Source organism: Anabrus simplex, chromosome 1 (assembly GCF_040414725.1).
Source record: "Anabrus simplex isolate iqAnaSimp1 chromosome 1, ASM4041472v1, whole genome shotgun sequence".
NCBI lineage: Eukaryota > Metazoa > Arthropoda > Insecta > Orthoptera > Tettigoniidae > Anabrus > Anabrus simplex.
This window is the reverse complement of record NC_090265.1, coordinates 295,962,251-295,977,206: the sequence shown is the minus strand read 5'-3', so window position 1 is coordinate 295,977,206 and position 14,956 is coordinate 295,962,251. Positions and strand designations below refer to the sequence as shown.

General features: G+C 36.6%; 1 protein-coding gene across 1 annotated transcript in view; it reads left to right on the top strand.

Moving 5' to 3' along the window:
• The window catches only part of LOC136864453 (uncharacterized), a 389,628-nt gene extending 375,607 nt beyond the window's left edge, over positions 1 to 14,021 (top strand). The window contains exons 10-11 of the mRNA XM_068226219.1: positions 12,796 to 13,280; positions 13,871 to 14,021. Of these exons, the coding sequence (XP_068082320.1) occupies positions 12,796 to 13,280; positions 13,871 to 14,021 (636 nt within the window). The remainder of the gene's footprint in view (positions 1 to 12,795; positions 13,281 to 13,870) is intronic.
• Positions 14,022 to 14,956: the final 935 nt, after the last annotated feature.

Here is a 14,956-nt window from a genome sequence, read left to right as displayed (position 1 = left end):
ATGAACAATAAATCTGTATCCACTCCCACATATCAAGTATATAGTTAACAAGGTAGCAAATTATGAATTAGTTTACAAACCAGGACAACATAACAAAGCTGCAGATGCCTTCTCCAGAGTTTTGTTTGGCTGCTCAGTGTTGCAAATCCTTCTCGACTCAACCATTCATCAGAGGTTATTGGAGAACGCTAACCTCATTCTCGAGGGGGCTTCGGTTAAAGCAAAGTCTTTAGAGTCAGCACTGGGAATAATCTATTCAATATCAAGGACCTGCTTTAGTCAATACTGTCCAGGAGCATCTTTTCTCTAGTTTATCTTACCCAATCTGTGATAGAAGTGAATGTAGTTCAGCAGGTAGTGAAATATCAGATGAGGTTGTCGCTGCAACAAAAAAGAAATGCTGAAGATCCTCCATGAAGATTGATATCCTCCCAGTATAACATGGCTTAATCACTTTATTAAGTTGAAGAACTTGCTTTATTCAGTGGAAGATGTAAGGAAGGTCATATCAGCTTGTAAAATTTGTGGTGAATTGAAACCAAGATTCGCCAGGCATGAAGGTAATCTCATCAAAGCAACCCATCCCTTTGAGCACATCATCATGGACTTTAAGGGACCTCTACCATCCAAATCTAGAAATCGTTTTCTCCTCATATTAGTTGATGAATATTCCAGATTTCCCTTCACCTCTCCTTGCCCAAATGTCTCCTTTTCCACTGATATTTCTAAACTTTCTCCATATTTGGATTACCTTCATATATTCACTCTGATCAAGACTCTGCATTCATGTCCCGAGAATTAAAGACATTCTTCATGACTGTTGGTGTAGTGATGAGCAGGATGACTCCATACAATCCAAGAGGCAATGGCCCAGCAGAAAAATATGTTGGAGTTGTGTAGAAAACAGTACAACTCGCCTTTAAGTCAAGGGGAATGGATATCCTACAGTGGGAAGAAGTTGTACATGATGCCCTTCATGCAATCAAATCACTGCTATGTACCGCGACCATGAAACTCCCTACAGGTGGATGTTTAAGCACCAAAGGAAATCCAGTTACGGTCACTCAGTCTCCTCATGGCTTCTGACTTCAGGTCCAATACTCCTAAGGAAGCATGTCAGGCACTCAAAGTATGGGCCACTCGTGGAAGAAGTCACTCTTCTTGAAGCAAATCCCAAAAATCCCGAGTATTCTCGTATAGTACATCAAGATGTAAGGGAGACTACTGTTTCGACTAGAGACCTGGCACCATTGCCTTCTCCAACAGACATTTCTGAAGAAAGGGGGTAAGAAGATGCTGGAGGAGTGATAGATGGATAATATTCACATGGAAGTCCAGAACATTGTCACACCCCTGCCTCATCACCCAGATCTTTAGTTTCAGCTCTCTATGCAGGATGGAATCCCCAGAATCATCAAGGTCAGAAGAAAGCGTTTCAACCATCTCTCCCACTCCTGACCAGCTACCGAGATGGAGCATAAGGACCCGTCGCTGTCCTACCTACCTTAAGGACTAATTAGGTGGGGGTGAATGATATATTTTTATTTTTTATGATCTCTTTGATACTTCTTAGTCTGGTTTGAGAGTTGCCTCATTCGTATATTTTCCCTAACACTTTTTAGTCAGATGTTACTGTTGCCATTGAATTGAATTTGTTTATGTACCAGCTGGTCATGTTAACTTTAATAAAACCTTATAATAGGTACTTCAGAACCTTCACTTCTCGTGTGGTGCAGTGTCAACAAAGACTGTAACCCACCAAAAACTGTGAAGTACATTTCTTGAAAGGCTTCCTTGTCCTGAGGAATTCACTGTCATCTCCTACTTCAAGTTTATTTTGAACTTTGTCATACTGAGAACAGATCTTAGTAAGGTTTTGAAGACTACAAGTGATCTCAGCAGTACCTTTACTTTTATCAAAATTATTTTAAAATGATTGCCTGTGTGTCAAAGAAGCCTTGTAAATACCTCTTTGCTTAATCAAAGACTTGGCTGAATTTGAATCCACGTTGCTTAATAATTAAGTATAACTGACCTGGGTGGAAGTTATATCACACAGATTCCTTGATGCAGCGAGTTATATCCCATAGACTCCTTGATGCCGCTCTGCACTAAACTTAATGTGCTAATTAGGTGGGGAAGAATGATATATTTTTATTTTTTATGATCTCTTTGATACTTCTTAGTCTGGTTTTAGAGTTGCCTCAAAGTATATCTCGAGTTATTCAAACCATCACTTCTGTTACTTCTTAACCCCTTCGGTGGCGGGTTTTGGGAGACCTCCTTTGCCAGAAAAGTGAGGTTTTTCGGAGGAAATTATTTATTTTTAGGAAGCAAGGAATGAGTAACAATTATTAAGGGAACACATTCATATATTATTCAAGCTTAATAAAATCTTACTTTACACTCTATTAACACTTTTTTACAGTAGGCCTGTGATATAGTTTCATAAAAATCATAAAACACTGGTGTTTTGAGTAGGACCTATACTGTCCTGTGAGCAATACATTCTTATTTCATGCTTTTGTATTATTCCCATCAGCAACACTAACGCAATCAATTGCCAAATTTTGTAAGAGTTTATTTTTTCCAAAACTGTGCCCTTCCATGCGGAGATTTATTTACAAGTTTTTCAATGCAATTTTAGAATAGGGCCAACGAATTTTTTCGGGCACTGTCAAATTTACAATTTCATCTGTTACAATCAGTTCCAAACAGTCAATCGCACTCACCTCTGATAATCCTCACACCAGGATTTGCCATAAATGGAATAATATTAGGTCGCGCACTATCCCCAGGCTTACACATTTTCCAAACGAATGTATATTCAACATCTACCATCACCTTAGCTTCTGACGTAATACCTTCTTCACTTTCACTACAATTACTGAGGTCATCATCTGAAGAATCAATAGTACCATTATAGCTACTATCAGAAATACTAATGTCACTTAGAGATTCATCTTTGATGTAGTTCCTTATTTTGTCTTCAGACAAACTTCTCTTCCGTTTCGCGCTCGCAATTTCTGTTTACCTCGTCAGCTGGCCAGAGGTTGTATATGTAAAGTAGAAAAGATAAGGCATATTTTAGGCCAGATGCTTCGTGAATACAGCTGGAAATCCTCCCGCCATTTGTTGAGAATGCTTGAAAACATTTTCCAAAGCGATTAGAGCACCCGAGAAATTATCGGGCGATCGCGAAATGAACACTGCAGCTAAACGAGAATTTCTCGGGCGGTGACGTTATGGGCAGGCGTGCTTAATGTTATTATTTATTATTTCAATCAAATATCATCAATACGGACCAAAAATGATATTTATTACATGTAATATACTGTACATAGTCAAGAAGGTAGAGAAATGATGTGCAACACTTATATTCCTAACATCTGTAATATCTTTAATAGCATGATGATGAAGCTGGTTACACCAGATACACTCAATACAATAGCAAACTTAAAGCCTGATGAACTCAGCCATATTATCCATGAGTAATAATATTAATGATAGTACCAGCGGCATGCACTGGACCCCAGCTACCCCAGCACTGCTGCTGCAAAGAATATTGTGATAAAGACGTTGATTCCCTTAGCATACTAGGGCAAAATGCTGGCAACCAGGAATGAGTTAGCTGGAAAATTGATAATTCCCAATAACAGACCAACTATATTGGTATTAAAGAATTTTGTATTTACCATTTTCTCATTATTCCTTAGAGTGTTTTACTATCAAGTTTTAAAATATCCTGGAACAGCTAAGTCAAGGCAAGTACAGCTGTCTCAATAACCCACTCGCTGTACCGCAGTCCAGGTCTCTCCAGTGATCTGGGCTTCTTATCCGGCACGAAAGAGAGCTACCCCAGCGAAATTCAAGTTGCTTGGTTGATGCATGGCCTTTAAACCTCCTTCTTTTGGGGGAGCGGGGTGATAGCTGTTGGCCTCGCTCGAGATTCACAGCGTCTTAATAGCGGTTTAGCAGCTAGCTTTGGTGCATGTTAGTGTTAGTGCCACACACTAGAGGCTAGAAGAAAGAAACAGTACAGCCACTTGCTCATAGTCTTGCTAATAAAAAATAGCCATTTTATGAAATCAATTACAATGAAAATGTTAGTTTCACTTTTTAATTTTGGCATGTATGAAATTTTTGCGAGTGATTCATTGATGGCAGGTGTACAATGTATGTTTCAATGCAGGCAAAAAAGACACTTATTTTGCCCAGCATGAACAGAGAGCCAAGCATGAAGTACAAGATTTTGTATTTGGTTGCTCTGTAAGAGTGGGTTTGCCTTTAATGGTGGTATATTCTGAAATTTTGTAGCGTTCTCTTGGATTATAGGTGAAGTTTTCACGAGTTCTATGGCATTCTTTATGAATATAACAGTAGTATACGATGTGAGGAATATTTTTCCTCATTTGTCGTTGCTGTTCCTACCCTTAGTAAGCAAGTGAAACTGTAAAACTTCTACGATCAATCAATCAATCACTACTGATCTGCATTTAGGGCAGTCGCCCAGGTGGCAGATTCCCTATCTGTTGTTTTCCTAGCCTTTTCTTAAATGATTGCAAAGAAAGTGGAAATTTATTGAACATCTCCCTTGGTAAGTTATTCCAATCCCTAACTCCCCTTCCTATAAACCAATATTTGCCCCAATTTGTCCTCTTGAATTCCAACTTTATCTTCATATCGTGATCTTTCCTACTTTTAAAGACACCATCCAAACTTATTCGTCTACTGATGTCCTCCCACGCCATCTCTCCACTGACAGCTCGGAACATACCACTTACAAGTCATTAATCTCATATTTGGTCCGTATTGACGACAGTGATTACATATAATCTTAAAAAATATTTGTTTAATGTCAGCCTAGTCAATACTTACAATTACCACTATTGTGGTTAAATGATCATAAATAAGATTATATACATACCACTTAGTCGAGCAGCTCGTCTCCTTTCTACCATGTCTTCCCAGCCCAAACTTTGCAACATTTTTGTAATGCTACTCTTTTGTCGGAAATCGCCTAGAACAAATCGAGCTGCTTTTCTTTGGATTTTTTCCAGTTCCTGAATCAAGTAATCCTGGTAAGGGTCCCATACACTGGAACCATACTCAAGTTGAGGTCTCACCAGAGACAAATATGCTCTCTCCTTTACATCCTTACTACAACCCCTAAATACTCTCATAACCATGTGCAGAGATCTGTACCCTTTATTTACAATCATATTTATGTGATTACCCCCAATGAAGATCTTTCCTTAAATTTATACCTAGGTATTTACAATGATCCCCAAAGGGAACTTTCACCCCATCAATGCAGTAATTAAAATTGAGAGGACTTTTCCTATTTGTGAAACTCACAACCTGACTTTTATCCCCATTTATCATCATACCATTGCCTACTGTCCATCTCACAACAGTATCGAGGTCATTTTGCAGTTGCTACTTGGTAAAATACCTCCAAAATTTTGCTCATTCAGTTTAGGTTAGGCTTTTTAACAAAAAAACTAAAGTTAGCCCCAGTATATTTCTGTGGAAACCATGACTCTTCTATTATGAAGTGTCAGCAGGTGAAACTGTAAGTACTGTACATTGTTTACAATGTGCTGAAGCTAAAGTTATGATGGTACTGTCACTGCCATGAATACCAATTTGGAAACACGTGCGAGTATCTGGTTGAAAATATTCTTATTCAAGTGAGTTATAATTTCATACATTCTTTACTACCTAAATTGTCGTTAGTTAGTTAGTTAGTTAGTTAGTTAGTTAGTTAGTTAGTTAGTTAGTTAGTTAGTTAGTTAGTTAGTTAGTTAGTTAGTTAGTTAGTTAGTTAGTTAGTTAGTTAGTTAGTTAGTTAGTTAGTTAGTTAGTTAGTTAGTTAGTTAGTTAGTTAGTTAGTTAGTTAGTTAGTTAGTTAGTTAGTTAGTTAGTTAGTTAGTTAGTTAGTTAGTTAGTTAGTTAGTTAGTTAGTTAGTTAGTTAGTTAGTTAGTTAGTTAGTTAGTTAGTTAGTTAGTTAGTTAGTTAGTTAGTTAGTTAGTTAGTTAGTTAGTTAGTTAGTTAGTTAGTTAGTTAGTTAGTTAGTTAGTTAGTTAGTTAGTTAGTTAGTTAGTTAGTTAGTTAGTTAGTTAGTTAGTTAGTTAGTTAGTTAGTTAGTTAGTTAGTTAGTTAGTTAGTTAGTTAGTTAGTTAGTTAGTTAGTTAGTTAGTTAGTTAGTTAGTTAGTTAGTTAGTTAGTTAGTTAGTTAGTTAGTTAGTTAGTTAGTTAGTTAGTTAGTTAGTTAGTTAGTTAGTTAGTTAGTTAGTTAGTTAGTTAGTTAGTTAGTTAGTTAGTTAGTTAGTTAGTTAGTTAGTTAGTTAGTTAGTTAGTTAGTTAGTTAGTTAGTTAGTTAGTTAGTTAGTTAGTTAGTTAGTTAGTTAGTTAGTTAGTTAGTTAGTTAGTTAGTTAGTTAGTTAGTTAGTTAGTTAGTTAGTTAGTTAGTTAGTTAGTTAGTTAGTTAGTTAGTTAGTTAGTTAGTTAGTTAGTTAGTTAGTTAGTTAGTTAGTTAGTTAGTTAGTTAGTTAGTTAGTTAGTTAGTTAGTTAGTTAGTTAGTTAGTTAGTTAGTTAGTTAGTTAGTTAGTTAGTTAGTTAGTTAGTTAGTTAGTTAGTTAGTTAGTTAGTTAGTTAGTTAGTTAGTTAGTTAGTTAGTTAGTTAGTTAGTTAGTTAGTTAGTTAGTTAGTTAGTTAGTTAGTTAGTTAGTTAGTTAGTTAGTTAGTTAGTTAGTTAGTTAGTTAGTTAGTTAGTTAGTTAGTTAGTTAGTTAGTTAGTTAGTTAGTTAGTTAGTTAGTTAGTTAGTTAGTTAGTTAGTTAGTTAGTTAGTTAGTTAGTTAGTTAGTTAGTTAGTTAGTTAGTTAGTTAGTTAGTTAGTTAGTTAGTTAGTTAGTTAGTTAGTTAGTTAGTTAGTTAGTTAGTTAGTTAGTTAGTTAGTTAGTTAGTTAGTTAGTTAGTTAGTTAGTTAGTTAGTTAGTTAGTTAGTTAGTTAGTTAGTTAGTTAGTTAGTTAGTTAGTTAGTTAGTTAGTTAGTTAGTTAGTTAGTTAGTTAGTTAGTTAGTTAGTTAGTTAGTTAGTTAGTTAGTTAGTTAGTTAGTTAGTTAGTTAGTTAGTTAGTTAGTTAGTTAGTTAGTTAGTTAGTTAGTTAGTTAGTTAGTTAGTTAGTTAGTTAGTTAGTTAGTTAGTTAGTTAGTTAGTTAGTTAGTTAGTTAGTTAGTTAGTTAGTTAGTTAGTTAGTTAGTTAGTTAGTTAGTTAGTTAGTTAGTTAGTTAGTTAGTTAGTTAGTTAGTTAGTTAGTTAGTTAGTTAGTTAGTTAGTTAGTTAGTTAGTTAGTTAGTTAGTTAGTTAGTTAGTTAGTTAGTTAGTTAGTTAGTTAGTTAGTTAGTTAGTTAGTTAGTTAGTTAGTTAGTTAGTTAGTTAGTTAGTTAGTTAGTTAGTTAGTTAGTTAGTTAGTTAGTTAGTTAGTTAGTTAGTTAGTTAGTTAGTTAGTTAGTTAGTTAGTTAGTTAGTTAGTTAGTTAGTTAGTTAGTTAGTTAGTTAGTTAGTTAGTTAGTTAGTTAGTTAGTTAGTTAGTTAGTTAGTTAGTTAGTTAGTTAGTTAGTTAGTTAGTTAGTTAGTTAGTTAGTTAGTTAGTTAGTTAGTTAGTTAGTTAGTTAGTTAGTTAGTTAGTTAGTTAGTTAGTTAGTTAGTTAGTTAGTTAGTTAGTTAGTTAGTTAGTTAGTTAGTTAGTTAGTTAGTTAGTTAGTTAGTTAGTTAGTTAGTTAGTTAGTTAGTTAGTTAGTTAGTTAGTTAGTTAGTTAGTTAGTTAGTTAGTTAGTTAGTTAGTTAGTTAGTTAGTTAGTTAGTTAGTTAGTTAGTTAGTTAGTTAGTTAGTTAGTTAGTTAGTTAGTTAGTTAGTTAGTTAGTTAGTTAGTTAGTTAGTTAGTTAGTTAGTTAGTTAGTTAGTTAGTTAGTTAGTTAGTTAGTTAGTTAGTTAGTTAGTTAGTTAGTTAGTTAGTTAGTTAGTTAGTTAGTTAGTTAGTTAGTTAGTTAGTTAGTTAGTTAGTTAGTTAGTTAGTTAGTTAGTTAGTTAGTTAGTTAGTTAGTTAGTTAGTTAGTTAGTTAGTTAGTTAGTTAGTTAGTTAGTTAGTTAGTTAGTTAGTTAGTTAGTTAGTTAGTTAGTTAGTTAGTTAGTTAGTTAGTTAGTTAGTTAGTTAGTTAGTTAGTTAGTTAGTTAGTTAGTTAGTTAGTTAGTTAGTTAGTTAGTTAGTTAGTTAGTTAGTTAGTTAGTTAGTTAGTTAGTTAGTTAGTTAGTTAGTTAGTTAGTTAGTTAGTTAGTTAGTTAGTTAGTTAGTTAGTTAGTTAGTTAGTTAGTTAGTTAGTTAGTTAGTTAGTTAGTTAGTTAGTTAGTTAGTTAGTTAGTTAGTTAGTTAGTTAGTTAGTTAGTTAGTTAGTTAGTTAGTTAGTTAGTTAGTTAGTTAGTTAGTTAGTTAGTTAGTTAGTTAGTTAGTTAGTTAGTTAGTTAGTTAGTTAGTTAGTTAGTTAGTTAGTTAGTTAGTTAGTTAGTTAGTTAGTTAGTTAGTTAGTTAGTTAGTTAGTTAGTTAGTTAGTTAGTTAGTTAGTTAGTTAGTTAGTTAGTTAGTTAGTTAGTTAGTTAGTTAGTTAGTTAGTTAGTTAGTTAGTTAGTTAGTTAGTTAGTTAGTTAGTTAGTTAGTTAGTTAGTTAGTTAGTTAGTTAGTTAGTTAGTTAGTTAGTTAGTTAGTTAGTTAGTTAGTTAGTTAGTTAGTTAGTTAGTTAGTTAGTTAGTTAGTTAGTTAGTTAGTTAGTTAGTTAGTTAGTTAGTTAGTTAGTTAGTTAGTTAGTTAGTTAGTTAGTTAGTTAGTTAGTTAGTTAGTTAGTTAGTTAGTTAGTTAGTTAGTTAGTTAGTTAGTTAGTTAGTTAGTTAGTTAGTTAGTTAGTTAGTTAGTTAGTTAGTTAGTTAGTTAGTTAGTTAGTTAGTTAGTTAGTTAGTTAGTTAGTTAGTTAGTTAGTTAGTTAGTTAGTTAGTTAGTTAGTTAGTTAGTTAGTTAGTTAGTTAGTTAGTTAGTTAGTTAGTTAGTTAGTTAGTTAGTTAGTTAGTTAGTTAGTTAGTTAGTTAGTTAGTTAGTTAGTTAGTTAGTTAGTTAGTTAGTTCGTTAGTTAGTTCGTTCGTTAGTTCGTTCGTTCGTTCGTTCGTTCGTTCGTTCGTTCGTTCGTTCGTTCGTTCGTTCGTTCGTTCGTTCGTTCGTTCGTTCGTTCGTTCGTTCGTTCGTTCGTTCGTTCGTTCGTTCGTTCGTTCGTTCGTTCGTTCGTTCGTTCGTTCGTTCGTTCGTTCGTTCGTTCGTTCGTTCGTTCGTTCGTTCGTTCGTTCGTTCGTTCGTTCGTTCGTTCGTTCGTTCGTTCGTTCGTTCGTTCGTTCGTTCGTTCGTTCGTTCGTTCGTTCGTTCGTTCGTTCGTTCGTTCGTTCGTTCGTTCGTTCGTTCGTTCGTTCGTTCGTTCGTTCGTTCGTTCGTTCGTTCGTTCGTTCGTTCGTTCGTTCGTTCGTTCGTTCGTTCGTTCGTTCGTTCGTTCGTTCGTTCGTTCGTTCGTTCGTTCGTTCGTTCGTTCGTTCGTTCGTTCGTTCGTTCGTTCGTTCGTTCGTTCGTTCGTTCGTTCGTTCGTTCGTTCGTTCGTTCGTTCGTTCGTTCGTTCGTTCGTTCGTTCGTTCGTTCGTTCGTTCGTTCGTTCGTTCGTTCGTTCGTTCGTTCGTTCGTTCGTTCGTTCGTTCGTTCGTTCGTTCGTTCGTTCGTTCGTTCGTTCGTTCGTTCGTTCGTTCGTTCGTTCGTTCGTTCGTTCGTTCGTTCGTTCGTTCGTTCGTTCGTTCGTTCGTTCGTTCGTTCGTTCGTTCGTTCGTTCGTTCGTTCGTTCGTTCGTTCGTTCGTTCGTTCGTTCGTTCGTTCGTTCGTTCGTTCGTTCGTTCGTTCGTTCGTTCGTTCGTTCGTTCGTTCGTTCGTTCGTTCGTTCGTTCGTTCGTTCGTTCGTTCGTTCGTTCGTTCGTTCGTTCGTTCGTTCGTTCGTTCGTTCGTTCGTTCGTTCGTTCGTTCGTTCGTTCGTTCGTTCGTTCGTTCGTTCGTTCGTTCGTTCGTTCGTTCGTTCGTTCGTTCGTTCGTTCGTTCGTTCGTTCGTTCGTTCGTTCGTTCGTTCGTTCGTTCGTTCGTTCGTTCGTTCGTTCGTTCGTTCGTTCGTTCGTTCGTTCGTTCGTTCGTTCGTTCGTTCGTTCGTTCGTTCGTTCGTTCGTTCGTTCGTTCGTTCGTCAGTCAGTCAGTCAGTCAGTCAGTCAGTCAGTCAGTCAGTCAGTCAGTCAGTCAGTCAGTCAGTCAGTACCTCATCTGTTTGCTTATTATAATTCCATTTAGTTATCTAGCAAGTTTATAAGTAGTAATGTTGGCTTTAAAGAGAGTGATGTGATTGCTTTTTTAAAATTATTTTTATTTTTGCAGCTGGGGTGAACACATTTGTTACTGGATAGTACCAACTTTAACATATTTACATTGTCCATTCAAAGAGTTTACACTTGTCAAAAAGGAGACCAGCTAGTATTGTATAAACATATTTCAAACAGATTCCATACAGAGTTATAACCAAAGATGAACTGCAAAATGCTTTTTAGAATCTTCTGCAGTGCTGCAACTTCTGCCGGAGAATGATAGTGACCACTTTCAAACATATCCTGTTTGAAAGCAGATAAGTAAAAACTTCCAATAAAATAGTTTTTAGTCAGGTAGTTGCTGCCTTGGCGACATTGTTCGCATTGTCTCCCAGGTAGTGGAGGCCAGCCCCAGCAGAGTATGTGTGGCGCTAGGTTATGATACCCTATGTACTGTATTTGAGAGTAAGTAAACACTGTTGGTAGGAAACAGGAATCTATATTCAGATGGCCTTCACCTGAACTGCAAGAGTTTAGAGAGGTACATTCAGGGATACAGGGTGGATTAGGGAGTGATGGAAAGCAAGTCAAGTAAGGATGGCATAAAATACTGTAGTTGGTGTTAAATTGTAGAAGTATTGTAAATAAAGAAACAGAATTAATTTAATAGATACCGGTACAGGAAAATATTTACCAGATACTGTAATGAGAACTGAATCACAGCTGAGAAGTGATATCATGGATGTGGAAATTTTCTCATGGAACTGGTGTGTTTATCATAGAGGCAGGTTAGGAAAGATAAGAGGGAGCATATTCATACTGGTGAAAGAAACATAAGCTACGAAAAAGTTAAGAATAACTAGGTGTAAGACAACTCTGAAAGTAATGGGCAACTTGATGTTTTTGGGGTGCACAGATCCGGCAAGGCTGGCACTGATGCTGATGTGGAATTATTTGATAAGATAATCAGCTATGTGGGCATAAAGGAACATTATTGTAGCAGGTCACCTCTTGATAATAATGTTAACTGGAAAGGGAATGCAAATGACAGAAAGAATGACCAAGAAATGGTGAAAATTTATATCGGAAAGACAGCTGAATTGGAAATTTTTGCAGTATTCAGGAGATAATGGGTTTGAGCCCCACTGTCGGTGCCCTGAAGATGGTTTTCTGTGGTTCATTAAAGCCCCAGCCACTTCATACCCACTCCTAGTCCCTTCCTGTCCCATCGTCGCCATAAGACCTATCTGTGTCAGTGCAACATAAAAGCAAATTGAACAAAAAAAAAAAAAAAAAAAGAAGTAATTGATAGAGTCAGCTAGAGAGAAAAATATTTAAATGTGAGGGTGATAAAACCAGATGAGCTCTATAGTGAAAAGGAAATGATAGATGATATAAGTGATCATGTATCCTTTTTTCCCCTCAGAGTTAAAAATAAATGGAATAGAAAGGAAGGTTGTAAAAGTAGGACTATTAGGTAATATTACATGGTTGATAAGAGAGGCACAACAGAAATTTAATAAGCAGTTATGATCATTGGAAAATTGTAAATAAAAATATAAACAGACTATGGGAGAATTTTAAAGCAATTTGTGAATAGTATGAAAACAGGTACCGGTATGTACCTTTAAAGGTGGCAATGATATTGGCGGTGCACGAGACTCTAACCCACTACAAAGAAATGATTGATGACTTCACTCAATATAGCTGTCATAACAGTCTCCTACTGCATGCTATTGGTGAGGAACCTGATGAAGACATGTATAAAAAGTTACGGACTTCATCAGAGAGAAGCTACAACTGGACATCTCACTAGGGGACATTGATCGGTGAGCAAAAACGAACAACAGCTGAAGCTGTAGTGACAAGAAGACGACCGATCAACGTACACATGGCTAAATACTTCTGAAAGAAATTCATCTGCTTCTGAGGTAACTTCAGTGTTAGGTCTTCGATGGAATAAAGCGAGAGATGTTGTCCTTTCTTGTGAACAAATATGACATATCAAAGATTGGCGAGAAGATCACTAGAAGAAATGTACTAGCTGCTGGCCAGAGCATCTTTGACCCTATAGGTTTCACCTGTCCTGTCTCTCTAGTACCCAAGTTGCATGTTACAGGAAAGTTGGTGGAAGAAAATGAGCTGGGATGAAGAAATGGAGGATGAAATGAGGAAAAAGTTTGAAAATTGGCTTCAAGAACTGAATGTATTGTCTGATATTAAAATTTCTAGACAAATAGCACCTTGCGAAACACAGGAATCTTGGATCCTTCACACATTTTGTGATGCGAGCAACGTAGCATATGCCGCAGTTGTATTTCTTCGATCACAAGATGGTCAAAAAATTAAATGTAACACTTATACAGGTGAAATCTCATGTAGCACCTCTGAAGAAAACTACTATTTCTCGGTTGGAACTCTTAGCTTGTTCAACTGGGGATTGTCTTGCTTCCTCCATAATGGCAAGTTTAGGAATTGGGGATCTTTCAACTTACTATTGGATGGATTCAACAACAGCACTCTGCTGGATCAAGAGGAAGGAAGTATGGGGAACTTTCGTGGCCAATCGGGTGAAGAAAATTAAACAGTTGTTGAGCCCTGATACTTGGAATCATGTGCGTGGAGTGAATAATCTGGCTGACCTACCCTCCATGGGCTGCTCCGCTACAAAACTCCTGATGTTGAAATGGTGGGAGGGCCCTCAGTGGCTGAGATGCCCCAGTTCTAAGTGGCCTGTTGATGATGTCAACCCTGATGAAGAAAAAGTCAATGAAGAGAAAAAGAAAGGACTTTCTACTGTTTTAGATTCCTCAAAACCAGAAGAAAAATGGCATCTTCAATATTTTTCAAAGTATGTGAAAGTTGTCAGGATGACAGCTTGGATTTTGCAATACATCCACAACACAGCAGGAAAAAGAGAACGACTCACTTCAAAGTAACTTGAAGTGGAAGAATTGCAAATGGCTGAAAGGAGGCTATGGAAAATTGTGACGCAAGAGATGCTTGGAGAAAGCAAATCTCTCAATATATTTGAAGATGAAAGTAGGTACTTTGATTCAAGACGAGGTTAATAAGGAGAATGGATGAAGAATTATTCCTAACTCCCATTCTGATACCTGCAAATCATAAGCTAGTTCACATGATGATCATAGAGAAACATCTGGAATTGTCTCATGCAGGAGTACAAGTTCTGCTCTCTACTTTGTGAGAACGGTTTTGGATCGTCAATGGTAGAATAACGATAAGAAAGGTGATTTCTAGCTGTGTCAAGTGTAGAAGATACTGAGTGAAAGGAGTTACTACAGAGGTCGCACCTTTGCCAGAGGATCGAATTCAAGACGCTTCTGTTTTTGAGATTGTGGGGGTGGATTTGGCTGGCCCATTACATCACCAAGGGGGTGAAAAGGCATGGATAGTGATATTCACATGTGCTGTTTTCAGAGCTTTTGAGCTCATCAGGACTTTATCTCCTCCAGGGTTCCTTCAAGCATTACGAAGATTAATTGCTTGGAGAGGGGGACCAAATGTTATTTACAGTGATGATGGAAGGAATTTTGTTGGAGCTAAAAATGCATTCTGTGATCTTGACTAGACAAAAGTGAGTGCAGAGGCTAGCTGTCTGAGAATTGCTGGGAAATTCAATCCTCCCATGGCTGAATAGTGGGGAGGCTTTAGGGAACATATTGTTCAGATGTTAAAGAAGTTGTTGCGACAAATCTTAGGTCGTTCCTCTTTGGATTACGATAAACTATTGACAGTATTGATAGACACTGAAGCAGTTATTTATTCCCAACTATTGACTTATTTATCTGAAGACAGTGATGTTTCTTCAGGATATTCCTAGGGTGGGAGTGCCTGATATTGATCATATTGATCAGATAAGCCATGGAAAGAGATTCAGATATATGCAGCATCTGAGGACAGAATTATGCAAAAGATTCAGGATAGAGTACTTAGGACAACTTAAACCAGGGAAAGGTCAGGTGAACTCACATAGTGAGTTAAAGGTGGGGGAGGTGATGGAGCATGTAGAATGGATTGGCCTTTAGGAAGAGTGGTTGCTGTGTACCCTGGTAAAGATAATGTTGTCAAGGTGGTCAAGGTAAAGACTGCTGGTGGTGAGTTGGACCGACCTGGGCAGAACATCTATCCACTGGAAGCAACTCCCATTGCTGAGTAGCAGAATGAAGAAGAGGTCCAGAAGAAGAGCCCTGCTGTGCCTGTCTCTAGCAGAACTGTTCCACGACTGGTTACTACAAGATTTGGGAGGAAGATACGAATTCCCTCTCGTCTCAATTTGTAGATTTTTTCTTTGCTTTTTGTTTTGTTTTGGTTGTGAGTTTAGTTTGATTAAGTTTATTTGTTCCTGGCCTTAAAATGGTGGACAGTGGCAGAAGATCAGTGTTTTACTTGGACTCTGTGGTGGGTGATGCTTGATGGAACAGTGAAGACAAAAGAGTGATGTGTAATGGTAGTAGCCATGTGTATGTATGTTTGTGTTGTTGTGCAATAAATAGTATGTCCTAT